The sequence below is a fragment of the Chlorocebus sabaeus genome, chromosome 20 (genome assembly GCF_047675955.1).
Source record: "Chlorocebus sabaeus isolate Y175 chromosome 20, mChlSab1.0.hap1, whole genome shotgun sequence".
In the NCBI taxonomy this organism is placed as follows: domain Eukaryota; kingdom Metazoa; phylum Chordata; class Mammalia; order Primates; family Cercopithecidae; genus Chlorocebus; species Chlorocebus sabaeus.
This window is the reverse complement of record NC_132923.1, coordinates 126,831,097-126,859,048: the sequence shown is the minus strand read 5'-3', so window position 1 is coordinate 126,859,048 and position 27,952 is coordinate 126,831,097. Positions and strand designations below refer to the sequence as shown.

General features: G+C 46.8%; 1 protein-coding gene across 5 annotated transcripts in view; it reads left to right on the top strand.

The window, feature by feature from the left end:
- NMNAT1 (nicotinamide nucleotide adenylyltransferase 1) overlaps window positions 1-26,403 on the top strand; it is a 44,486-nt gene extending 18,083 nt beyond the window's left edge. For all 5 annotated transcript variants that reach the window (XM_037985064.2, XM_037985061.2, XM_037985062.2 and 2 more), the window contains 4 exons: window positions 12,315-12,485; window positions 16,212-16,395; window positions 21,627-21,766; window positions 23,188-26,403. In XM_037985064.2, coding sequence (XP_037840992.2) covers window positions 12,371-12,485; window positions 16,212-16,395; window positions 21,627-21,766; window positions 23,188-23,588 — 840 coding nt within the window. In that variant the 5' untranslated portion in view covers window positions 12,315-12,370 and the 3' untranslated portion in view covers window positions 23,589-26,403. The remainder of the gene's footprint in view (window positions 1-12,314; window positions 12,486-16,211; window positions 16,396-21,626; window positions 21,767-23,187) is intronic.
- The last annotated feature ends 1,549 nt before the right edge of the window (window positions 26,404-27,952 follow it).

Genomic DNA, 27,952 nt, shown 5'->3' with positions numbered 1-27,952 from the left:
CAGGGAGAGCCAAACAGAATTACTATTGTTTTTGAAAAGTTGATTTTTTAAAAAACTGACTTTTTAGCCAGTAGTAATGGCATATACTTGTAGTACTAGCTACTTGGCAGGCTGAGGTGGGAGGATCTCTTGAGCCTGGGATTTCAAGGCTGCGGTGAGCAATGATTGTGCCACTGTACTGCAGCCTAGGCAACAGAGCGGTACCCTATCTCTTAAAAAAAAAACAAAAAAACCTGGCTTAATGTTATGTTAATATTTACACCTCAGTGTTTTTAAAATGTAAAGATCAGTGATTTTGGCCAGGTGTGGTGGCTCATGCCTCTAATCCCAGCACCGTGGGAGGCCAAGGTGGGAGGATCACTTGAGGCCAGGAGTTCAACACCCGCCTGGGCAACACAGCGAGACCCCATCTCTACCAAAAAAGAAAATAATAATAATAATAATAATAATGAAGATCAGTAACTACCCAGGCCAAAGCACAGTGGCTCAATCTCAGCCTCCCGAGTAGCTGGGACTACAGCCACATGCCACTGTACCCAGCCAAAGATTAGCAATTTTAAAATTAAAAGTAAATGTGAAGCCTCAAGACTGCCACAGAAAGAAATGAACTCCTTATTGTCACGGTGAGCTGGGGAGGGACACTTACAGCCTGAGCTGGTGAGTTCTCGGCAGCCAGCAGTGCAAGCGATAGGCTGTGTGGGCCAAACAGAAGTGAATCATGGTGACACTGGGCCCAGAGCACCTGGAGCAAGACAAGGAGGACCCAGGGCAGTCCTGTTAGAGTTTACAAACTATTGCACCCATTCATCAACCAGCCACAACCCCCCTATGCGCATGTGCCCTGCAAGGATATGAAGGAAGTACTCTTCAGGAAAGGGACAGATCCTAGTTCTTTAAAACCCACCTTTGGCAGCAATAGGCGCTCACTGTAACCTTGACTCTTCTGTGGCTCTGAAGGTTTAGAGTCTTGTCTGAGCTCAAGTTGGCTGTGTTAACAGTTAATGGAACTGAGCTGGATATTTGAGACAAGTTATAGATGTAACAAGGGAGAAAGACAGCTTCCTTTATGCTGAGAGATCAGCTTCCCCAGCCCCTCTGCATCCCTTGGGCATCACATGGAAACCTGAGCTCATCCCCAAGGATACGGTTAAAACTCTTTGTTCCTTCCTTCCCTGAAGTCTGTTTCAGAACTGCAGCAGCTCCCTTGAGGATCCATACCTCTTGAACTCAGCCTTACCCTTCTTCCATCTCTCTCTTGGGAATAGTATCTGAAACCTGAGATGGCCGGGGATGTCTGACGCCAGCTGTCTGATAGACGCCAGCTAAACCCAGCCCCTCCACCAGTCTTTGAGAGCGTGCTCAGTGGCTGGTGGATACTCTGATTTCTCTGTAGGCCTCAGGGTACTATGGGCGTGTCACATTCATCACCCCATCCCGTAATACCACAGGTAGTTTTTATGGAAATTGGGGGCCTGGGGTAGGGATAAAAGGTATGGGTCCAAACCCCAGGTGAATCCTGGTATCATACTTGGGATGATAACTGAAAGGTAAGACATTTAAATCATTCTTAGTGATGAACTCATTTTTTTCTAATGCTCTACTGACCACTACTGAACCTTCTTTATTCCCTAAGAACAGTTAGCAGTGTTCCTGTGATCCCACCACTCTGCCTTCTTTCGAGAAGGCCCCAGTATAATTCTTTTTCTTTTTTTTTTGAGACAGAATTTCGTTCTTGTTGCCCAGGCTGGAGTGCAATGGCGTGATCTTGGCTCACCGCAACCTCCACCTCCCAGGTTCAAGCGATTCTCCTGCCTCAGCCTCCCAAGTAGCTGGGATTACAGGCATGCGCCGCCATGCCTGGCTAATTTTTTATTTTTAATAGAGATAGGGTTTCTCCATGTTGGTCAGGCTGGCCTTGAACTCCCAACCTCAGGTGATCCACCCGCCTCGCCCTCCCAAAATGCTGGGATTACAGGCGTGACCTACCGCACCTGGACCCCAAGTATATTTCTTACTTCCATTTCCACTGACTATTTGTGGCTGCCTCTCCTATCTTGTTTCACCCCGTCCAATGAATTGTATATCATCACTATTATCAGTAACACCACTTTCCTCAAAAATAACAGCTACCATTCATTTTAACACTGTGCCAGGCAATATGCTAAGCCCCTTGCTATGTGTTATCCTCAGAATTAATCCTCAAAGTAACTGAGATTGGCCTTCTCGTTATCTCCATTTTATCCATGAAGAACCTAAAGACACAGTTAAGAGATCAAATCAAGATCACGCAACCAAATAAAGGTTATTTTTATTTATTTATTTATTTATTTATTTATTTATTTATTTATTTGAGACAGAGTCTCGCTCTGTCGCCCAGGCTAGAGTGCAGTGGCGCAATCTCGGCTCACTGCAAGCTTTGCCTCCTGGGTTCACGCCATTCTCCTGCCTCAGCCTCCCGAGTAACTGGGACTACAGGCGCCCGCCACCTCGCCCAGCTAATTTTTTTGTATTTTTAGTAGAGACGGGGTTTCACTGTGTTAGCCAGGATGGTCTCAATCTCCTGACCTCGTGATCTACCCGCCTCGGCCTCCAAAGTGCTGGGATTACAGGCATGAGCTACCGCGCCCGGCCCAAATAAGGGTTTTTAACACCCATGTCATATTATTTTGAGAACCCTGTTGTCACTCCTTTACTCAGAAACCTTCAAAGGTTCCCATTGTCCAAGGGGTTAAAGTTGATATTTTTAAACTCCTTAGCTATGATAGGGCTCGGTTCCAATCTATACTGTTCTGGTTTATCTCCCAGTTTTCTTCTTGGGGAGAGAGCTTAAGAGTCCGGAAACCTAAATTCTTGCCCTGATGTGCCATTCACTAGCTTTGTCCACTGAGAGCATCAAATCTGAACAAAAGCAAGCTGGTCAGCCTAACAGTTATGTCTTACTACTATTAGGCTACAAATGAACAGTCTTGACACAGGTGTTTTGAGTATTGCCAAGTCATAGACGTACACAGTGAGGCATTGCATAGCCTTAATTTCCAGATTCATTTTTAACCCACTATTTATTTTTTTCTTTTTTCTTTCTTTTTTTTTTTTTTTTTTTTTTTTTTTTTTTTTTTTTTTTTTAAGACGGAGTCTCGCTGTGTCGCCCAGGCTGGAGTGCAGTGGCGCGATCTCGGCTCACTGCAAGCTCCGCCTCCCGGGTTCACGCCATTCTCCCGCCTCAGCCTCCGAGTAGCTGGGACTACAGGCGCCCGCCACCACGCCCGGCTAGTTTTTTGTATTTTTAGTAGAGACGGGGTTTCACCATGTTAGCCAGGATGGTCTCGATCTCCTGACCTCGTGATCCACCCGCCTCGGCCTCCCAAAGTGCTGGGATTACAGGCTTGAGCCACCGCGCCCGGCCTATTTTTTTCTTTTTTCCAAGATGGAGTCTTGGTGTGTCCCCCAGGCTGGAGTGCAGTGGTGCGATCTAGGCTCACTGCAACCTCCACCTCCCAGGTTCAAACAATTCTCCTGCCTCAGCCTCCTGAGTACCTGGGATAACAGGCACCAGCCACCACACCTGCCTAATTTTTATACTTTTGGTAGGGACAGGATCTCACCATGTTGGCCAGGCTGGTCTCAAACTCCTGGCCTCAAGTGATCCACCTACCTAGGCCTCCCAAAGTGCAGGGATTACAGGTGTGAGCTACCACACCTGGCCAAAAGTTGTTTTTTTTTTGTTTTTTTTTTTTGAGACGGAGTCTTGCTCTGTCCCCCTGGCTGGAGTGCAGTGGTACTATCTCGGCTCACTGCAAGCTCTGCTTCCCGGGATCATGCCATTCTCCTGCCTCAGCCTCCTGAGTAGCTGGGACTACAGGCGCCCGCCACCGCGCCCGGCTAATTTTTTTGTATTTTTAGTAGAGACGGGGTTTCACCGTGTTAGCCAGGATGGTCTCGATCCCCTGACCTTGTGATCCGCCTGCCTCGGCCTCCCAAAGTGCTGGGATTACAAGCGTGAGCCACCGCGCCCGGCCCGAAAGTATTTTTATAAAGCCAGGCATGGTGGTTCACGCCTGTAATCCCAGCACTTTGAGAAGCAGAGGTGGGAGGATCACTTGAGCCCTGGGTCTTGAACTCCTGGGCTCAAGCAATCCTCCCACCTCTACTTCCCAAAGTGGGAAGCAAAGCCTGGGCAACAAAATGAGACTCCTTCTCTACCCAAAAATAGAAAGATTAGCTGGGTGTGGTGATGTGTGCCTGAAGTCCCAGCTACACGATAAGCTGAGAAAGGAGGATCCTTGAGCCCAGGAGATCGTGGTTGCAGTTAGCCATGTTCAAGCTAAACCTCCCAGCTTTCCCAGCCTGGGTGACAGAACAAGACCCTGTCTCAAAAAGAAAAAATAAAAGTATTCTATGCTTTTATTTTTATAAACTAAAAAGTAGCATATAACTGCTGATGTGTTTGTTGTCATTTGCTTTATTTCTATGTTAATTTTAAAAATGCTTCAAGCAGCCATGTGCAGTGGCTCATGCCTATAATTCCAGCACTTTGGGAGGCCGAGGCAGGTGGATCATGAGATCAAGAGAGCAAGACCATCCTGGGCTAACACGGTGAAACCCCATTTCTACTAAAAATAGAAAAAATTGGCCAGGCGTGGTGACACGCACCTGTAGTCCCAGCTACTCGGGAGGCTGAGGCAGAAGAATCACTTGAGCTGGGGAGGCAGAGGTTGCAGTGAGCTGAGATTGTTCCACTGTACTCCAGCCTGGGTGACAAAGTGAGACTGTCTAAAAAAAAAACAACAAAAGTTTCAAGCTCTACAAAAAATTCCCCAAAAGTTTTGAAAATACTTTGAGCAAGATTATGTCCCTGGAATTATATTTATAAGATCTCAGAGCCGGGCACAGTGGCTCATGCCTGTAATTCCAGCACTTTGGGAGGCCGAGGCAGGCGGATCACGAGGTCAAGAGATCAAGACCATCCTGGCAAACATGGTGAAACCCTGTCTCTGCTAAAACTGCAAACATTAGCTGGGCGTGGTGGCATGCACCTGTAGTCCCAGCTATTCAGGAGGCTGAGGCAGGAGAATCGCTTGAACCCAGGAGGCAGAGGTTGCAGTGAGCTGAAATTGTACCGCTGCACTCCAGCTTGGCGACAAAGTGAGACTCTGTCTCAAAAAAAAAAAAAAAAAAAAAAGATCTCAGAATGATTATTTTTAAGACATACTTTGGATATATAAGAATATTTATTACTTTTTTATATTTATATTATTGTTATTCTGAGACAGAGTCTCACTCTGTCACCCAGGCTGGAGTGCAGTGGTACAGTCTCGGCTCACTGCAACCCTTGCCTGCCAGATTCAAGTGATTCTCCTGCCTCAGCCTCCCGAGTACCTGGGATTGCATGTGTGCGCCACCACACTCGCTAAATTTTCTATTTTTGGTAGAGATGGGGCTTCACCATGTTGGCCAAGCTGGTCTTGAACTCCTGGCCTCAAGTGATCTCCCTGCCTTGACGTCTCAAAGTGCTGGGATTACAGGTGTGAGCAACCACGCCTGGCCAAGAATATTTATTTTGAAGGCCAAGCACAGTGGCTCATGCCTGTAATCCCAGCCCTTTGGGAGGCCAAGGCAAAGCCAGGAATCTGAGACCCACGTTGACAACAGTGAGACCCACCACTTTCAGACATGAGCCACGGTGGCATGTGCCTGTGGTCCCAGCTATTTTGAGGCTGAGGTGGGAAGATCACTTGAGCTCAGGAGGCAGAGGCTGCAGTGACCTATGATCATGCCACTGGGCTCCAGCCTGGGCAACACACTGAGATCCTTTCTCAAAAAAAAATTTATTTATAAGTATTTGGCTGGGCACGGTGGCTCATGCCTGTAATCCCAGCACTTTGGGAGGCTGAAGCAGTCAGATCACTGAGGTTAGGAGTTCAAGACCAGCCTGGCCAACATGGCGAAACCCCGTCTCTACCAAAAATATGAAAATTGGCCCGGCATAGTGGGCCATGCCTGTAGTCCCAGCTACTTTGGAGGCTGAGGCAGGAGAATTGCTTTAACCCGGGAGGCAGAGGCTACAGTGAGCTGAGATTGTGCCACCGCACTCCACACTGGGTGACAGAGGGAGACTCCATCTGAAAACAAAAAGAAATTATTTATAAATACTTATTATTGGCTGAGCGTTGTGGCTCACGCCTATAATCCCAACACTTTGGGAGGCTGAGGGAGGCGGATCACCTGAGGTCAGGAGTTCAAGACCAGCCTAGCCGACATGGTGAAACCGCATCTCTACTAAAAATACAAAAATTAGCTGGGCATGGTGGCAGGCGCATGTGATCTTAGCTACTCAGGAGGCTAAGGCAGGAGAATCGCTTGAACCCAGGAAATGGAAATTGTAGTGAGCCAAGATTTCGCCACTGCACTCCAGCCTGGGCAATAGAGTGAGACTTAGTCTCAAAAAAAAAAGAGAAAATTATTTAAAAATTTTTATTTTGAAAACCTTTACAATAGCAAAGTTTTTGTTTTTGTTTTTTTAACTTATTGAAAACTAGTAGGAAGCATTTATCAAGGAAATAATTTAGAACCAAATGAATTGAGTCTGAGATTCAAAGTTTCTCTACAATGAATGAAAAAGATACTCATCACTGGGCATTGCAGCGTACTAGGGATAAGATAATATACTACACATCTTCTAGAAAAAGCAGGTTACATATAAAGGAACAAGGATTAGAATGACATCGGACTTTCAACAGCCATGTTGAATGCCAGCAAATAATGTAGAAGTGCCTGTATAATTTTAAAAGAAAATAATTTCAAAAAATTTTTGGACTGGGCACAGTGCCTCAAGCCTGTAATCCCAACATTTTAAAAGGCCGAGGCAGGCAGATCAGCTGAGGTCTGAGGTTCAAGACCAGCCTGGCCAACATGGTGAAACCCTGTGTCTACTAAAAATACAAAAATTAGCCAGGCATGATGGCGGATATCTATAATCCCAGCTACTCAGGAGGCTGAGGCAGGAGAATTGCTTAAACCTGAGAGGCGGAGGTTGCGGTGAGCCAAGATCTTTCCACTGTACTCCAGCCTGGGCGATAGAGTGAAACTAAGTCCCCCCCTCCAAAAAAAATTTGAAGTTATTGAGTTGAAAAGAATTCTCTCAAGCCATTAATCATTGAAGGAAGAATAACGACATCATCAAACTTACTTGATCTCCCACGCATCCTACTGGAGCATATTCTCAAGTAGTTTCATGATAAAGGGTGTGTGGGAGGTCAACCTTTTATCTGAAACTGCTTGAGGATATGCTCCAGAAAAATTAGAAAGCAAAGAGAAATATATAGGGGATCTAACCCAGGAGAGAGACGAAGAAGTTTTCAGAATAATAGCTTCACAAATAGAGATTTTTCATCTAGATAGGAGGAGAGTTCCAGGAAGAAAATCCTCTGGGAAAAAACCAGATTGAATAGAATAGCAATTGTAGGTTAAACCATTTGAAATTGATGTTTTCTTGATTTAAAAAAAAAAAAAAATTGCTTGCTGAGCACAGTGGCTCATACCTGTGATCCCAGCACTTTGGAAGGCCACCGTGGGCAGGTTCGCTTCGAGATTCTGAGCCCAGGAGTTTGAGACCAGCCTGGGCAATATACGAAACCCCATCTCTACAAAAAATACAAAAAAAAAATAGCCAGTGCATGCCTGTAGTCCCAGCTACTTGGGAGGCTGAGGTCGAAGGATCACTTGATCCTGGGAGATGGAGGTTGCAGTCACCTGAGATTGCACCACTGTACTCCAGCTTGGGCAACAGTGAGATACTGTCTCAAAAATCAAAAAACAAAAGACAATTCTAGTAGCATAATATGCAACATTCATAATAGCTATATTCATAGCATATTTGCTATTTGCCAAATGTAGTGGGTTTTTTTTTTGTTTTTTTTTTTTTTTTGAGATGGAGTCTCGCTCTGTTGCCCAGGATGGAGTGCAGTGGTGCGATCTCGGCTCACTGCAAGCTCCACCTCCCGGATTCACACCATTCTCCTGCCTTAGCCTTCCGAGTAGCTGGGACTACAGGTGCCCGCCACCACGCCCAGCTAATTTTTTTGTATTTTTAGTAGAGACGGGGTTTCACCATGTTAGCCATGATGTTCTCGGTCTCCTGACCGGGTGATCCGCCCGTCTCAGCCTCCCAAAGTGCTGAGATTACAGGTGTGAGCCACTGTGCCTGGCCTGCCAAATGTAGTTGTATGTCCTGGATCTGTATTGTTTCATTTAATCCGCACAACAATCAGGAGGTGGGTAGTAGTATTTTCTCCTTTTTAAGATTGATAAAAACTGGGACAAGGTGGGCATGATGGCTCACGCCTGTAATCCCAGCACTCTGGGAGGCCAAGGCAGATGGATCACTTAAGGTCAGGAGTTTGAGACCAGCCTGGCCAATGAGGTGAAACCCTGACTCCACTAAAAGTACAAAAATTAGGCCAGGCACAGTGACTCACACCTGTAATCCCAGCACTTTGAGAGGCTGAGGCGGGTGGATCACGAGGTCAGGAGATTGAGACCATCCTGGCTAACACAGTGAAACCCTGTCTCTACTAAAAATACAAAAAATTAGCTGCGCGTGGTGGCGGGCACCTATAGTCCCAGCTACTTGGGAGGCTGAGGCAGGGGAATGGCATGAACCCAGGAGGCGGAGCTTGCAGTGAGCCGAGATCGCACCACTCACTGCACTCCAGCCTGGGTGACAGAGCAAGACTCCAATCTCAAAAAAAAAATAAATAAATAAATTAGCCAGGTGTAGTGGCACTCGCCTGTAATCCCAGCTTCCCAGCTACTTGGGAGGCTGAGGCAGGGAGGATTACTTGAACCCGGAAGGCAGAGGGTGCAGTGAGCTGAGATCGCACCACTGCACTCCAGCCTGGGTGACAGAGCAAGACTCTGTTTCAAAAAAAAGAAAAAAAACCTGGGACAAAAGGAAGGTTAAGTTAGTTAGGTTGCCCAAGGTCATGCAGTTGGAGCTGCAATCTGAAGCCAGGCAGCTAACTTCAGAGCATAGGCTCTTAACTATTCTGTTATATAGGCAGGAAATTGTAGGATACATTCTTGTGGAGTCTGACTAATTCAAGTAGAAAGACCTGCAGTACTGACAGGTTATGGAACAGTGATGGCCACAAACCCTACCTACCCACTCAACCTGTCCTATCAGCTCTTTTTGAAGAAACTTTAAAATATATCATGAATATTGGTAGAGAAATAGAGATGATAATCTGTTGGGGAAACGAGTAGAATACCGTAAACAGGAATATTCAGAGGATAGGGCTCTTGGAAATTAAGAGTGTAACGGCACAAATGAAAACTAGGCAGATTGGAGAATGAAGTTGAGGCTATCTGGAAATTAGAGCATGAAGGCAGGAGGTGGAAAATACAGAAAAAATGATTAGATGCTTCAGATCTAAATAATAGACATTTTCAGGCCAGGCACGGTGGCTCATGGGAGGCTGAGGCAGGTGGATCACTTGAGGCCAGGAGTTTGAGACCAGCTTGGCGAACGTGGTGAAACCCCATCTCTACTAAAAATTCAAAAATTATCTGGGTGTGGTGGTGCATGCCTATAGTCCCAGCTACTTGGGAGGCTGAGGCGGGAGAATTGCTTGAACTTGGGAGGTGGAGGTTGCAGTGAGCCAAGATCGTGCCACTGCACTCCAGCCTGGGTAAGAGAGGGAGACTGTGTCTCAAAAATAATAATAATAAAAAAAATAGACATTTCCAAAGAACAGAGAAAATGGAAGGCAGAAAATCATCAATAAAAGAATTCAAGGACATTTGCTAGAACTGAATGTTACGAGTTTCAAGACAGAAAGGCCCTGCCCCATGCTCAGCATCACAGATGGAAACAAAGCTGCACTAGAGGACAGCGTTGTGAAATTTCAGAACACTGCGAACAAAGAGAAGACCTTACAGGCTTCGAGGCACGAAAAAAAATGACATTCAAAACCTCCGGAATTAGAAGTGGCTTTGGATTTCATGCCATTAACGTTGGAATCTAGAAGCAATGCCTTCGAAGTTGTGGGAGAAAATGATTTTCAACATAGTCTGGAGATAAACTGTATTGGGCAGTTTGGGAGAAGGTAGTGAAAGGGTATGAGAGCTAATCTTTATAGATCATAAAAGAAAGTCAATGGGCACTGTTTAAGTGGGATAAATTCAGAGATGGCATTATAAGCACATAATATAGAGTTATGGTAGAAACTACCAGAAGAAATAGCTGAAAAAGTTAAAAGTGGTTGCCTTAGGGACCTGGATGGAAGGGATGGTGAGTGGGATATATGATTGATGGCTGTTGGTTTTCATTATTGGCTTTTTTTACCTTGTGATGTTCTAGATCTATATATATGAATTAGTTGAATAAGAAATTTTAGGCCGGGCACGGTGGCTCATGCCTGTAATCCCAGCACTTTCGGAAGCCGAGGCAGGCGGATCACAAGGTCAGGAGATCGAGACCATCCTGGCTAACATGGTGAAACCCTGTCTCTACTAAGAATACAAAAAATTAGCCAGACATGGTGGCGGGCACCTGTAGTACCAGCTACTTTGGAGGCTGAGGCTGGAGAATGGTGTGAACCCGGGAGGCAGAGCTTACAGTGAGCTGAGATCACTCCACTGCACTCCAGCCTGGGGAACAGAGCGAGACTCCGTCTCAAAAAAAAAAAAAAGAAGTTTTAATAAAAATTTAAAATTGGATGCCTTATGTTACTTCATTAGGGTTATGGAAGGATCAGTGGAATAACTGATATGAAAAAGAGGTTTGTAAATTCTATTCAGTGGAAAATTATGATGTTACTATCATGTTGATTAAAAATGCTATATTTGGTAGATGATAATATTGTTGTGTTAATTAACTGTGGCCACAATAGTGCGATCACAAAACTTGAGCAACATATGATAATGAACACTAATTTTTGTTTTTGAGACTAGGTCAGCTTGTTGGTTTGACGATCTGAGCCAGGTTTGGTTGACCTCACTTGGGTCTGCTCATGTGTCTGAGCAGAGGGACTGTAGTTGTTGGCTGGTCGGGGATGGCCGTGTTCCCCACATGGGGGCGGGGATTGAATGTCTATCAGTGGGAGCATTGCTGCGCTCCGACGTGTTCTGGCATCCTCCACACTATCACTTGTGCCACAGTCTTTTGGCCAAAGCAAGTCAAAAAATGTAGAGAAGTCACTTCCATCTCTTCATGGTGGAGCTGCAAATTTCACATTGAAAAGGAGGGATGGAGATGTGGAAGCATTTTTACAGTTAGCATAACGATTGAAGCCAAATTTTTTTTTTCTTTTTCTTTTTGAGATGGAGTCTCGCTCTTGTCACCAGGCTGGGGTGCAATGGCGTGATCTTGGCCACTGCAACCTGCGCCTCCTGGGTTCAAGTGGTTCTCCTGCCTCAGCCTCCCAAGTAGCTGGGATTACAGGCGTGTGCCACTACACCCAGCTAATTTTTGTATTTTTAGTAAAGATGGGGTTTCACTATGTTGGCCAGGATGGTCTCAATCTCTTGACCTCATGATCCACCTGCCCCAGTCTCCTAAAGTGCTGGAATTACAGGTGTGAGCCACTGCGCCCAGCCGAAGCCAAATCCTTTTTTTTTTTTTTTTTTTTTTTGAGACGGAGTCTCGCTCTGTCACCCAGGCTGGAGTGCAGTGGGGTGCCATCTCAGCTCACTGCAAGCTCTGCCTCCCTGGTTCATGCCATTCTGCTTCAGCCCCCCAAGTAGCTGGGATTACAGGCGACTGCCACGACGCCTGGCTAATTTATTTGTATTTTCAGTAGACGGGGTTTCACTGTGTTAGCCAGGATGGTCTCGATCTCCTGACCTCGTGATCCGCCCACCTCAGCCTCTCAAAGTGCTGGGATTACAGGCATGAGCCACCAAGCCTGGCCTAAGCCAAATACTTTTAATCCATCTATTGTGAATGAGAACATGGAAGGACATCAAAAGACCTATACCTGGGCTGGGCAGGTGACTCATGCTTGTAATCCCAGCACTTTGAGAGGCTGAGGTGGAAGGATTGCTTGAGACTAGTAGTTTGATACCAGCCTGGGCAACATAGCAAGACCCCCATCTCTACAAAAATTAGTTTTTAAAATAATTAGCCAATCTCTTTGGTATATGCCTGTGTTCCCAGCTACTTTAGAGGCTGAGGTGGGAGCATCACTTGAGCCCAGGAGTCTGAGGGTGCCGTCAGCTGTGGTTGCACCACTATGTTCTAGCCAGAGTGGCAGAGCAAGACCTCATCTTAGGAAAAAAAAATGTGTAACCGAATTTATTTTCTTTTTCCTTTGTAGACAACAAGGGAGGTGTCACAGTTTTCCATTTAGATCAACAACTTCAAGTTCTTACCATGGAAAATTCCGAGAAGACTGAAGTGGTTCTCCTTGCTTGTGGTTCCTTCAATCCCATCACCAACATGCACCTCAGGTTGTTTGAGCTGGCCAAGGACTACATGAATGGAACAGGTAGGAGCAGTAGCCAAAAGCAACTTAAGACTAGAGAACCAGCCAGGCATGGTGGCTCACACCTGTAATCCCAGCATTTTGGGAGGCTGAGACGAGCGGATCACGAGGTCAAGAGATTGAGACCATCCTAGCCAACATGGTAAAACCCCATGTCTACTAAAAAATACAATAATTAGCTGTGCTTGTAGTCCCAGCTACTCAGGAGGCTGAGGCAGTAGAATTGCTTGAACCTGGGAGGTGGAGGTTGCAGTGAGCCGAGATCGCGCCACTGCTCTCCAGCCTGGAGACAGAGTGAGACGTCGTCTCCAAAAAAAAGAAAGACTAGAGAACCAGCATGGCTAGGTCTGTTTCAGAATACACATTTCATCCACTGGGCACAAACATGCTGTCCTGCTCCCTTGTACAGTGAATTCTTAGCCAAGAAAGAGGGTGAAGTATGAGGGAAGAATTGAGCATCTGGCTATGACCTGCAGAATAGAAAATACGCCAGGTACAGTGGCTCATACCTGTAATCGCAGTGCTTCAGGAGGCTGAGATGGGAGGATCACTTGAGGCCAGGAGTTTGAGACCAACCTGGGAAACAGAGAGAGACCTCATCTTTACAAAAAAATTATAAAAATTAGCCAGGTATGGTGGCATGTGCCTGTGGTCCCAGCTACTCAGGAGACTGAAGTAGGAGGACTGCTTGAGCCCGGGAGGTCTAGGCTACCGTGAGCCACGATTGCACCTTTGCCCACCAGCCTGGACATCAGAGCAAGACCCTGACCACCCCTCCCAGAAAAAAGGAATTAGATTCTGTCATCCCTGTGCTTAATCTACTTCAGGAGTTTCCCATTACTTAAGGCAAAAAGCGAAAGCTTGTACTTTAGCATACATAAAACCTCCAGGATCAGACACGGCTTTTTAAGTTTTCTTTTTCTTTCTTTTTCTTTTTTTTGTGATGAATTTTCACTCTTGTTGCCCAGTCTGGAGTGCAGTGGCACAATCTCGGCTCACTGCAACCTCCAACTCCTGGGTTCAAGCAATTTTCCTGCCTCACCCTCCTGAATAACTGGGATTGCAGGCATGTGCCACCACGCCCAGCTAATTTTTTGTATTTTTAGTAGCAATGGGGTTTCTCCATGTTCGTCAGGCTGGTCTCAAACTCCTAACCTCAGGCCTCCCAAAGTGCTGAGATCACAGGCATGAGCCACCACACCCAGCTAAAAGTTTTCATAAACAATGAGGCTGGGTGTGGTGGCTCACGCCTGTAATCCCAGCACTTTGGGAGGTTGAGGCAGACAGATCACAAGGTCAGGAGATTGAGACCATCCTGGCTAACACCGTGAAACCCCATCTCTACTAAAAATACAAAAAAATTAGCCGGATGTGGTGGCGGGCGCCTGTAGTCCCAGCTACTCGGGAGGCTGAGGCAGGAGAATGGCGTGAACCCGGGAGGTGGAACTTGCAGTGAGCCAAGATGGCACCACTGCACTCCAGCCTGGGTGACAGAGGAGACTCCATCTCAAAAAAAAAAAAAAAAAACAATGCATGAATAGGCTGGGCATGGTGGCTCACACCTGTAATCCCAGCACTTCGAGAGGCAGAGGGGGCAGATTACCTGAGGTTAGGAGTTTGAGATCAGCCTGACCAATGTGGCAATACCTCGACTCTATAGAGCCTCGCTTTGTCGCCCAGGCTGGAGTACAGTGGCCCGGTCTTGGCTAATTGCAACCTCCACTTCCTGGATTCAAGTGATTCTCTTGCCTCAGCCTCCCCAGTAACTGGGATTACAGGCGTACACCACCATGCCCAGCCTATTTTTGTATTTTTAGTAGAAATGGGGATTCACCATGTTGACCAGGCTGCTCTTGAACTCCTGTTCTCAAATGATCCTCCCACTTCGGCCTCCCAAAGTGCTGGAATTACAGGCATGAGCCACTGTAACATAACATAACCATAACAGTTTAATGTATATCCTTCCACTCTTCTTTGTATGAATTTATATGCAAACATTTGTGTGTATAACACAGAATTTTTTTTTTTTTTTTTTTTTTTTTTTTTTTTGGAAATGGTTCTCACTCTGTCACCCTGGCTGGGCAGGCTGGAGTACAGTGGCAAGATCTCAGCTCACTACAGCCTTTACCTCCCGGGCTTAAGTGAGCCGCCTGCCTCAGGCTTCTAAGTAGCTATGACTACAGGCATGCCACTACATCTGGCTAATTTTTAAATTTTTTGTAGAAACTGGGTCCCACTATTTTGCCCGTGTTGGTGTTGAGCTCCTGGGCTCAAGTGATTCTCCTGCCTCGGTCTCCCAAAGCACTGGGATTACAGATGTGAGCCACCACACCTGGCCTCAATTTTTTTGTTACATAAATGATCATATAATATGCTGATAGGTAGATGGATGGATGGCTGCTAAAGCTCACTATTTGCCTATGACATTGAGAAATAGGCTTTTGCATACATCTAGGTGGACAATACAAATTAAGGCTTTTGGGCTGGGCACGGTGGCTCAAGCCTGTAATCCCAGCACTTTGGGAGGCCGAGACAGGTGGATCACGAGGTCAGGAGATCGAGACCATCCTGGCTAACACGGTGAAACCCCGTCTCTACTAAAAATACAAAAAACTAGCCGGGCGTGGTGGCGGGTGCCTGTAGTCCCAGCTACTCGGGAAGCTGAGGCGGGAGAATGGCGTGAACCCGGGAGGTGGAGCTTGTAGTGAGCCGAGATCGGGCCACTGCACTCCAGCCTGGGCCACACAGCGAGACTCCGTCTCAAAAAAAAAAAAAAACAAAAAAAAAAACAAATTAAGGCTTTTTACAAAGCAACTTTGCAATATCAAAAGAAATTTAACGTATAGGGGAATGAGGTGAGGTACAGAGTTCCAGCTGGGGAAGATGAGAAAATTCTGGAGATGGATAGGAGCAATGGTTGCACAACAGCGTGTTTGTACTTAATATCGTAGAACTGTACACTTGGGTATATTTTACCATGATTTCAGTCAGTTAATTGATCAATCAGCTAATAAGCTGGAATCCCTAAAGAAAGAGAATCTGGGCCGGGCGCGGTGGCTCAAGCCTGTAATCCCAGCACTTTGGGAGGCCGAGGCGGGCAGATCACGAGGTCAGGAGATCGAGACCATCCTGGCTAACACGGTGAAACCCCGTCTCTACTAAAAAATACAAAAAACTAGCCGGGCGAGGTGGCGGGCGCCTGTAGTCCCAGCTACTCGGGAGGCTGAGGCAGGAGAATGACAGGAACCCAGGAGGCGGAGCTTGCAGTGAGCTGAGATCCGGCCACTGCACTCCAGCCTGGGCGACAGAGCGAGACTCCGTCTCAAAAAAAAAAAAAAAAAGAAAGAGAATCTGTGATTATAAAACAATATTGGCCAGGCATGGTGACCCATGCCTGTAGTCCCAGCACTTTGGGAGGCTGAGGCAGGCAGATCACTTGAGGTCAGGAGTTGGAGACCTCTTGGCTAACATGATAAAAACCCCATCTCTACTAAAAATACAAAAATTAGCCAGCATGGTGGTATGCGCCTATAATCCCAGCTGCTCGGGAGGCTGAGTCAGAATCGCTTCAACCTAGGAGGCGGAGGTTGCAGTGAGCCAAGGTCACGCCAGTGCAGCCTGGGGAACAGAGCAAGACTCTGTCTCAACAAACAAAACAAAACAAATAATATTGATCGTGCATAAAATTGAATTTGTTATACCTAGTGTGAAACCTAACTCTTTATCCAGGAAGATACACAGTTGTCAAAGGCATCATCTCTCCTGTTGGTGATGCCTACAAGAAGAAAGGACTCATTCCTGCGTATCACCGGGTCATCATGGCAGAACTTGCCACCAAGAATTCCAAATGGGTGGAAGTTGATACATGGGAAAGTCTTCAGAAGGAGTGGAAAGAGACTCTTAAGGTGCTAAGGTATTTATGGTGTAATCAACTTTGTCAGTTCTGTGTAAATGGCCAAGCGGCTTATGTTTTTACCATGTTTCAATGTTGCTTACATCTGTGACCATACAGATTTGCAAAACTGTCATGTGTGTTGTAAGCCATTCCTGTGGAAGGTTACTACAAGACTGTAGAGCACAGCACCAAAGGATGGATCTTCCTTAGCCCTTCTGTGTCTTTCATTATGTTTTAAGTTGTTTGCGGCCAGGCGCGGTGGCTCATGCCCGTAATCCCAGCACTTTGGGAGGCTGAGGCAGGTGGATCACCTGAGGTCAGGAGTTTGAGACCAGCCTGGACAACATGGTGAAAACCCGTCTCTACTAAAAATACAAAAATTAGCCGGGCATGGTGGCGCACGCCTGTAATCCCAGCTACTTGGGAGGCTGAGGCAGGAGATTCGCTTGAACCCCAGGGTTGGAGGTTGCAGTGAGCCGAGATTGTGCCTATGCACTCCAGCCTGGGTGACAGAGCAAGACTCCATCTCAAAAAAGAAAAGATGTTTGCATGCTTGCTACTATGTGATATCACTGTTAGAAAATAGAGGAAGCCTGCCTGGCCTGTCTGTGTCCCAAATGAGAAAGGCAAAATTGCCAGAAGATGTTATTATCATCAGTCTAAGTGTAAGAGACAGGCGGCTGGCATGGTGGTTCACGCCTGTAATCCCAGCACTTTGGGAGGCCGAGGCGGGTGGATCACGAGGTCAGGAGATTGAGACTATCCTGGTTAACACGGTGAAACACCATCTCTACTAAAAACAGAAAAAATTAGCCGGGCGTGGTGGCAGGCGCCTGTAGTCCCAGCTACTCAGGAGGCTGAGGCAGGAGAATGGCATGAACCTGGGAGGCGGAGCTTGCAGTGAGTGGAGATCACGCCACTGCACTCCAGCCTGGGTGACAGAGCAAGACTCCATCTCAAAAAAAAAAAAAAAAAAAAAAAGAGACAGGCAGTTAATTTGAGGAAGAGAAGCATCAAGTGCTGCATGATCATGGACAGGCCAGATTTATGTGCTGCTTCCATGACAGCATCTGGAGGGAGTCATAGATCTCTGTGCCCATACCTTTGAAGCGATTCTAGTTAAGGGTTAAAAAACCAGAGTAAGTGACATCTAATTATTTCTTTTTTTTTTTTTGAGACGGAGTCTTGCTCTGTCACCCAGGCTGGAGTGTAGTGGCGCATTCTCGGCTCACTGCAACCTCTGCCTCCCAGGTTCAAGCAATTCTCCTGCCTCAGCCTCCCAATTAGCTGGGACTACAGGTGCCTGCCACCAAGCCCTGCTAATTTTTGTATTTTTAGTAGGAATGGGGTTCTACCTTGTTGGCCAGGCTGGTCTTGAACTCCTGACCTCAGGTGATCTACCTGCCTCAGCCTCCCAACACCTAATTATTTCTTTTTCTTTCTTTCTTTCTTTTTTTCTTTTTTTGAGGTAGAGTTTTACTCTTGTTGCCCAAGCTGGAGTGCAACAGCATGATCTCAGCTCACTGCAACCTTCGCCTCCCAGGTTCAAGCCATTCCCCTGCCTCAGCCTCCCAAGTAGCTGGGATTACAGGTGCCTGCCACCACGCCCAGCCTATTTTGGTATTTTTAGTAGAGCTGGGGTTTCACCCTGTTGGCCAGACTGGCCTTGAACTCCTGACCTCAGGTGATCTGCCCATCTCAGCCTCCCAAAGCGCGGGGATTACAGAGGCGAGCCACCGTGCCTGGCTGACACCTAGTTATTTCTTAATGTTATTTTGATTTTTTTAAACTTTCTTTTCTTTCTTTTGCTGGAGATGGGGCCTCGCTATGTTGCCTAGGCTGATCTCAAACTCCTGGCCTCAAGCAATCCTCCCACCTAGGCCTCCCAAAGTGCTGGGATTACAAATGTGAGCTACCATGCCTGGCCTATTGTTATCTTGAGTTTGAAATGAAAGGGCTTTCTGAAAAGACTTTCTGTTTAGTATCTGTTCTTAGAGTTCCGAACCTTCCAGTTACTAACCATATCATTTAGGGTTCAGACTAGGAAATAGAAACCACTCTGGGTATTTTAAGTGGAAAAAGATTTAAGTACTTGGGCAAAAAGTACTTTAAAGAGCTGAGGCCAGGCGTGGTAGCTCATGACTATAATCCCAGCACCTTGGGAGGCTGAGGCGGGCAGATCACCGGAGTCCAGGAGTTCAAGACCAGCCTGGCCAACATGGTGAAATCCTGTCTCTACTAAAAATACAAAATTAGCTGGGCCCATGCCTATAATCCCAGCTACTAGGTTGGCTGAGGCAGGAGAATTGTCTGAACCTGGGAGGCGGAGGTTGCAGTGAACTGAAATTGTGCCACTGCACTCCAGCCTGGGCAACAAAGTGAGACTGTCTCAAAAGAAAAAAAGTAAAAGAGCTGGAGAAGTGGAAGTCAAGGTCACTCCTCTGATGTTGCCATCAGAGTTCAACAAACCAATTCTGCTTCTGCTGCTATTGAACTGTCTCAGTCTCCTGAAGTTGGTGACAGGACAGTGGACTGCAGGATCTAGCCACCACACCCATACTAGAAAGGATTACTGGCTATAAATAGTGCAACAATAGGATCAGGCTGGGCATCCTAGCTCATGCCTGTAATCCTAGCACTTTGGGAGGCCAAGGTGGGTGGATCACCTGAGGTCAGGAGTTCGAGACCACCCTGGCCAACATGGCAAAACCTCGTCTCTACTAAAAATACAAAAATTAGCTGGGCGTGGTGGCACATGCCTGTAGTCCAAGCTACTTGGGAGGCTGAGGCAGGAGAATCGCTTGAACCCGGGAGGTGGAGGTTGCAGTGAGCTGAGATTGTGCCACTGCACTCCAGCCTGGGCAACAGAGCGAGACTCAGTCTCAAAAAAAAAAAAGGGATTACTTATCAAGCTCCACAGTCCCAGGACAATGGCCTCTGTCCTCCTTCTGCCTTCCAAATCTCTCAGGAGAGAATCTCATTAGCAGAATCGCAGTCAAGTCCAGAACCTGCTGCAAGGACCTCTGGGAAGTGTGTTGGGCAGGATTGGGCACTGAGCCAGTAGGAGATATCTCACACAGTGATCTCTCAAGAGGACTTCCTTTTCAGACTTGGCAGGGAGAAGAGTCTCCACTGCTTGATGGCAAAAATTTATCCCATGAGGGACCAAGTTCCTGGGCCACAGCCCTACCCAACCCTCTGGCTTTATAGTAACCTTATCGCCCATTAAATAGTCATCAGGGTTGGGATGTAGGGGAATAAAGGCCCACAGTTGGATCCCACAAGTGTAGTTGATGTTATTTGGGTAACATTGCACAGTTTGGAAACAGTGGGCACCCTGCTGCCAGCCCAGAATAGAGCTATACACAAATCCTGCTTAGGGCGCCTTCCTTTAAGGCCTCAGGCCCTTGCTGCTCTAGGACCTTCTCCTTGATGTTCTGGTTCTTTGTTACAAGATTAAGCCACACTCTTCAGTGATCAAGAGTGTGGGCTCTGGACCAGACTGCTGGGGTTCAAGTCCTAGCTCTGCTGTTAATACTTGTAAGTGAAATGACCTTAGGCAAATTAGTCAGTGTCCTCTCTCAATGGGATAATAAACAATTCTGATACAACAGATGAGCAGCACATTAAAATCAGAAGTATTTTCAGTGAAACTAGCTGCAAGGTGGCAATAATATAGTCGCTTTGTAATAACCAAAACGTTCAGGCTGGTCATGGTGGCTCACATCTGTAATCCCAGCACTTTGGGAGTCTGAGGCAGGAGGATTGCTTGAGGCCAGGAGTTCAAGACCAGTGTAGGCAACATAGTGAGGCCTCATCTCTCAAAAAAACAAAAGTTAGCTGAACATGGTGGCACGTGCCTGTAGTCCCAGCTATTTGAGAGTTTGAGGCAGTAGGATCACTTGAGCCCAGGAGTTCTTGGTTGCGGCGAGCTACGATTGTGCCACTGCGCTCCATCCTGGTCAACAGAGTGAGCCTGTGTCTCTAAAAAACAAACCAAAAAAACCCCAAAACATTCACTCAATCAAATTGTTATTGAATGCCTCCTGTGTTTCATAGACTGTGCTAGGAGCTGGAGTTGCAATTGTAAGCCTCCTTTTTCCCCTCCCTTATGGAGATAATAATATTTATGACACAGGATGTTGAGAAGATTTTTTTTTTTCTTTTGAGACGGAATTTTGCTCTTCTGCCCAGGCTGGAGTGCAATGGCGCGATCATGGCTCACTGCAACCTCTACCTCCTGGGTTCAAGCGATTCTCCTGCCTCAGCCTCCCGAGTAGCTGGGATTACAGGCATGCACCACAACACCCAGCTAATTTTGTATTTTTAGCAGAGACCAGGTTTCTCCATGTTGGTCAGGCTGTGTCTCAAACTCCTGACCTCAGGTGATCCACCCACTTTGGCCTCCCAAAGTGCTGGGATTACAGGCGTGAGCCACCACGCCCAGCAGAGAAGATTTTTAATTTTTTTAGTCTTCCACAACAGTCATCTTATGTTGAGAAGACTTAATCAGATAATCCATGTAAAGGATTCAGTGCAATGTGTGGCATATCATAAATATTGTTGGCCAGGGGCCTTTAATCCTGGCACTTTGGGAGGCTGAGGTGGGCAGGTCGCTTGAGGTCAGAAGTTCAAGACCCGCCTGGCCAGCATGGTGAAACCCCATCGCTACTAAAAATACCAAAAAACTTAGCCGCGCATGGTGGTGCGCACCTGTAATCCCAGCTGCTCAAGAGGCTGAGGCAAGAGAATTGTTTGAACCCAGGAGCCAGAGGTTACAGTGAGCCAAGATTGTACACTGCACTCCAGCCTGGGCAACAGAGCAAGGCACCATCTCAAAATAATAAATCAATAAGTAATGTTAATGATATTCTTTTTTTTTTTTTCTTTTTTTGAGACAGAGTCTCACTCTGTCGCCCAGGCTGGAGTGCAATGGTGCAATCTTGGCTCACTGCAACCTCTGCCTCCCAGGTTCAAGGGATTCTCCTGCCTCAGCCTCCCGAGTAGCTGGGATTACAGGCGCCCGCCACCGCGCCCAGCTAGTTTTTTGTATGTTTAGTAGAGACGGGGTTTCACCGTGTTAGCCAGGATGATCTTGATCTCCTGACCTCGTGATCCACCCGCCTCAGCCTCCCAAAGTTCTGGGATTACAGGCGTGAGCTGCCACGCCCGCTATAAATAATGTTCATGTTATATTCTAATGGAGCATGTGAGAAGGAGAAATATTCTATTGTTTTGTTGTTTTATAGACACCATCAAGAGAAATTGGAGGCTAGTAACTGTGATCAGCCGCAGAACTCACCTGCGCTAGAAAGGCTTGGAAGGAAGAGGAAGTGGACTGAAAAACAAGATTCTAGTCAAAAGAAATCCCTAGAGCCAAAAACAAAAGGTTTGTATGTTTTAGCAGGACCCACGGACTAGAGTTGATAAGATTCTATAGCTGAGCAAACCCCTGTGTATTTTTTTTTTTTTTTTTTTTTTGAGGCAGTCTTGCTCTGTCGCCCAGGCTAGAGTGCAGTGGCACGATCTCGGCTCATTGCAAGCTCCGCCTCCCAGGTTCACGCCATTCTCCTGCCTCAGCTTCGCAAGCAGCTGGGACTACAGGTGCCCGCCACCACGCCCATCTAATTTTTTTTGTATTTTTAGTAGAGATGGGGTTTCACCGTGTTAGCCAGGATGGTCTCGATCTCCTGACCTTGTAATCTGCCCTCCTCGGCCTCCCAAAGTGCTGGGATTACAGGCATGAGCCATGGCACCTGGGCCTTATTTTTTTGTTTTTTTTTTTTTTTTTTTTTTTTTGAGACAGAGTCTTGCTCTGTGCCCCAGGCTGGAGTGCAGTGGCGCAATCTCGGCTTACTGCAAGCTCCGCCTCCCGGGTTCACGCCATTCTCCTGCCTCAGCCTCCCGAGTAGCTGGGACTACAGGCGCCCGCCGCGTCTGGCTAATTTTTTGTATTTTTAATAGAGACGGGGTTTTACCGTGGTCTCGATCTCCTGACCTTGTGATCCGCCCGCCTCGGCCTCCCAAAGTGCTGGGATTACAGGCGTCAGCCACTGCGCCCGGCCATTTTTTTGTTTTTTAGAGATGGAGTCTCGCTATGTTGGCCAGGTTGGTCTTGAACTCCTGGCCCCAAGCAGTCCTCCTGCCTTGGCCTCCCAAAGTGCTAGGATTACAGGTGTCAGCCACTATGCCTGGCCTTTATTTTCGTTTTATATCACACACTTGTGGGTGTCTGGAAAATGCCCCTTATTAGTTTCATGAAGCGAAGGAGAGTAAAATGCACTGGGAGCTTATTTCTCCTGCAGTGGTCTCCAATCTTTGAGGTGTGCTGGGTCTCTTTTGGGAATCTGATTCTCATAAAAACTGTGAACTGTCATTCTTTTTTTTTTTTTGAGACGGAGTTTTGCTCTTGTTGCCCAGGCTGTAGCGCGATGGCATGATTGGCTCACTGCAACCTCTACCTCCCGAGTTCAAGCGATTCTCCTGCCTCAGCCTCCCGAGTATCTGGGGTTACAAGCATGCGCCACCACCCCTGGCTAATTTTGTATTTTTAGTAGAGACGGTATTTCACCATGTTGGTCAGGCTGGTGTCAAACTCCTGACCTCAAGTGATCCACCTGCCTCGGCCTCCCAGAGTGCTGGGATTACAGGCGTGAGCCACCACACTCGGCCTGAACCCTCATTCTTGAAAAGCACGTACATACCTTCATTTTGATACAGTGGGTTATTAGAAAAGTAAACCCCTTTCCACTTGGAGGAGGTAGAGGGGAAGAAAAATCATACCCCAAAGCTCTGTTTTATTCTTCCCAGCGGTGCCAAAGGTCAAGCTGCTGTGTGGGGCAGATTTATTGGAGTCCTTTGCTGTTCCCAATTTGTGGAAGAGTGAAGACATCACCCAAATCGTGGCCAACTATGGGCTCATATGTGTTACTCGGGCTGGAAATGATGCTCAGAAATTTATCTATGAATCGGATGTGCTGTGGAAACACCGGAGCAACATTCACGTGGTGAATGAATGGATCACTAATGACATCTCATCCACAAAAATCCGGAGAGCCCTCAGAAGGGGCCAGAGCATTCGCTACTTGGTACCAGATCTTGTCCAAGAATACATTGAAAAGCATAATTTGTACAGCTCTGAGAGTGAAGACAGGAACGCTGGGGTCATCCTGGCCCCTTTGCAGAGAAACACTGCAGAAGCGAAGACATAGGAATTCTACAGCGTGATGTTTTGGACTTCCCATTCGGGGATCTGAAACAATCTGGGTGTTACTAACTGGGGAAAGAAGTTGTGGTCTGTTGCCTAAACTAAAGCTTAAAAGTTTAGTAAAAATCATCTGGGCGCAGTGGCTCACGCCTGTAATCCCAGCAGTTTGGGAGGCTGAGGCGGGTGGATCACAGGGTCAAGAGAGAGAGACCATCCTGGCCACAATATGGTGAAACCCCATCTCTACTAAAAATACAAAAATTAGCTGTGTGTGGTGGCGTGTGCCTGTAGTCCCAGCTACTTGGGAGGCTGAGGCAGGAGAATCGCTTGACCCCAGTTGGTGGAGTTTGCAGTGAGCTGAGATCGCACCACTGTACTCCAGCCTGGTGACAGAGCAAGACTCCGTCTCAAAAAAAAAAAAGTAGTAAAAATCAATGGTAAGTTAAAATATGTTTTTGTTTGTTTGTTTGTTTTTGAGATGGAGTCTCTACTAAAAATACAAAAAATTAGCTGGGCATGGTGCTGCATGACTGTAATCCCAGCTAGGGAGGCTGAGGCAGGAGAATCACTTGAACCCGGGAGGCAAAGGTTCCAGTGAGCCAAGGTCATGCCACTGCACTTTAGCCTGGGCAAAAGAGCAAAACTCCATCTCAAAAAAAAAAAAAAAAAAAAAAAAAAAGCCAAGTATGGTGGCTCACACCTGTAATCCCAGCACTTGGGGAGGCCCAAGCAGGTGGATCACGTGAGGTCAAGAGTTCAAGATCAGCCTGGCCAATATGGTGAAACCGCATCTCTACTTAGAATACAAAAAATTAGCTGAGCATCATAGTGGGCCCCTATAATCCCAGCTACTTGGGAGGCTGAGGCTGGAGAATTGCTTGAACCTGGGAGGCAGAATGTTGCAGTGAGCGAAGATGGTGCCATTGCACTCCAGCCTGGGTGACAGAGTGAGACTCCATCTCAAAAAAAAAAAAAAAAAAAAAAAAAAAAAAAAAAAAGGCCTGACAGCAAGCAGATTTCAGGATCCATCTGCCAAGTCAGTGAAAGGCTGGAGCCTCAAATCCTGCAGATGAGGATCATTTTCTCCTTAGCTTCTTGGAGTTTAAGAGTTGAAGGAGCCCTGAAAAGTCATGATAGAGCAAGATGAAGCTATCAGAACTGAATTTGGACTTCTGGGAAACTATGCCTCGTTCATCTGGAGTGTCATGTAAACTGCAGAAAGGTTCCAATGCTGGAAACTTCTCTCATACTGTCGTGCCTTCCTACTTAGAAGTGCCTGTGCCCTGCTCAGCTATGACTGTACTGACCTCAGGACCTCACTGGACAAGGCTTGTGGGGACCCTTGCAGGAGCCCTGGTAAGGGTGCAATGATCCTATTGTTTTTTGTTTCTGAGATGGAATCTCACTCTGTGAGACTGGAGTGCAGTGGCACCATCTTGGCTCACTGCAACCTCCACCTCCCGGGTTCAAGCAATTCTCCTGCCTCAGCCTCCCAAGTAGACGGGATTACAGGCGCCCACTACCATGTCCGGCTAATTTTGTATTTTTAGTAGAGATGGGGCTTTGCCATGTTAGACAGGCTAATCTTGAACTCCTGACCTCAGGTGATCTGCCCACCTTGGCCTCCCAAAGTGCTGGGATTACAGGCGTGAGCCCCTGCACCCAGCCTGATCCTATTGTTGCAGTATTTATGGAGCAACAACTTTGTACAAAGAACAAGCTTTGTATAGAGAGCAAGCTTGGCTTTTTCTCCCAACGCCAAGGATACCATTGATGCTGCCATATAATAGCATAATTTTAGGTGTCCTCAAGGACAGAACTTCCACGTTGAATAATGGAAGTTAGAACAATGAATTTCACAGGGGAATAAATATTAATGACTGATGTGAAGAAAATATGCCATTGTTTATTCCCTCTTGCATCATTTCCATAATTTGCTTTTGTACTGTGAATTTAGAGGAAATGTGTGATGCTGGTGTTTTGTTTGGCTTGTTTGATGCTGGGGGTTTTATGTATTGTACCCTTTACCCCTTACATTGTGTAATTTGAATGCAGCAAACAAAGCTGCGGTAAAAGTCCTTGATTGGTGTCTTCATTCGGATGATGGAGAGCCTTTGTGGTAGTGTTTGCCTATGTGAACAGCAGATCTTTCAAATAAGAGAAGTGGCTTTTCCTTGGTGATGAAGGGGTAGAGATTGAGCCATGGGGATGGTTTAGGTTAAAGAATGCTTTTTTTTTTTTGGCGATCGTGAGGATCTAACAACAGAGTAGAAGGAAGGATGCCCTAGGTCAGCATGCAGGGTGGTGGGAAGGCTTTCATCTTCCTTACCAAACCTCTCTTTTCACTTTTCTAGAAGTCTGGAAGTTGTTGTATGATGAAATAGCCTCCTTTAACGTTTATGTCTGGGTGCCACAGGAGGTCCATTCCTCTAACATCCTCATAATTCTTCTCAAAGGCCTGTGATCTAAACATTTCACCACGGCATCCACTCAGCTGTGAGGCTGCATACACAGTCTCCACCTCTGAAATCCGAACTTAGTTTACCAGTGGTGCTGTTTGAACTTCATCACACCAGCACTTACTGAACACCTACTGTGTGCTTGGTTTGTGCTCCTGAGTGCCTTATATCATAAGGAAACGGCAAAATCAGGGGACTGGTATAAATAGTGAAGCTGGGCTTGAATCTAAGCTTTGTCTTCAGAACCAGTACCCCAACCTCTCTTTCTGTAAAATATTACTTTTCGAATAATGAAGTTGTAGCCAAATCTTGAAATTTTTCATTTACCCTAAGTGAAGACAAATAAAGCTTTCAACTACAGTTTGTGGTAGTCTCATGGAGATGAGTCCGACGTCTTCCGTCCTCACAGAAGGACTAGGCTGAACTTGCCCATTGTTAGCAATTCCTTGGAACTAGAAGAGTGGAATCCGAGGGAGAAGGTGATACGGGCCATAATTAACATGTGTGCGTGTGTGCGCGCCTCTGAGACAGTTTTGCTGTGTCACCCAGGCTGGAATGCAGTGGCGTGATCTCGGCTCACTACAACCTCTGCCTCCTGGGTTGAAGCAATTCTTCTGCCTCAGCCTCCCAGGGAGCTGGGATTACAGGCATGTGCCACCACGCCTGGCTAATCTTTGTATTTTCGGTAGAGACAGGGTTTCACCGTGATGGCCAAGCTGGTCTCAAACTCCTGGCCTCAAATGATCCACCCACCTCGGCCTCCTAAAGTGCTGGAGTTACACGTGTGAGCCACCACGCTCTGCCCAGATGGGGTTTTTGACCTGTCATAGTGGTGCCTGGTCCCATTATTCTCTGTTTTGACTCTGCAGGGATGATCGCTGTCCTTTAATGAAACTGTCACCTCAGTTTCAGAACTGGAATTCAGATCCGTTTCTCCCTCACGTGTGTTACCAAGTCTAAATGACTTGCCGTGGGCAGTGTTTCCCAAATACAGTGAAGCTGCCCAATACATTTTTCCAAAACAATGGATAACCTGACAATTACATTGTAAAACATTAGGGAAAATAGCAAACACACGAAATTAGTGATAACAGTATGATGAGCCCCTACGTACCCATCATGAACTTCAAGCATACCATTTTGCCAATCTTCATCTACACTTGTTCTGTTTTGCTGGAGTCTTTTAAAGCAAATCCCAGATGTGTAATTTTACCCATAAATACTTCAGTGTGAGGAATGCTAGAGTCCAATTTGTACATTAAAACAAGTATATTGGGCCGGGCGCGGTGGCTCAAGCCTGTAATCCCTGCACTTTGGGAGGCCGAGATGGGCGGATCACGAGGTCAGGAGATCGAGACCATCCTGGCTAACATGGTGACACCCCGTCTCTACTAAAAAATACAAAAAACTAGCCGGGCGCGGTGGCGTGCGCCTGTAGTCCCGGCTACTCGGGAGGCTGAGGCAGAAGAATCGCTTGAACCCGGGAGGCGGAGCTTGCAGTGAGCTGAGATCTGGCCACTGCCCTCCGGCCTGGGTGACAGAGCGAGACTCCATCTAAAAAAAAAAAAAACAAGGCCGGGCGCGGTGGCTCAAGCCTGTAATCCTAGCACTTTGGGAGGCCGAGACGGGCGGATCACGAGGTCAGGAGATCGAGACCATCCTGGCTAACATGGTGAAACCCCGTCTCTACTAAAAAATACAAAAAACTAGCCGGGCGCGGTGGCGGGCGCCTGTAGTCCCAGCTACTCGGGAGGCTGAGGCAGGAGAATGGCATAAACCCGGGAGGCGGAGCTTGCAGTGAGCTGAGATCAGCCACTGCACTCCAGCCTGGGCGACAGAGCGAGACTCCGTCTCAAAAAAAAAAAACAAAAACAAAAAACAAGTATATTGGCTAGCGCTGGGCGTGGTG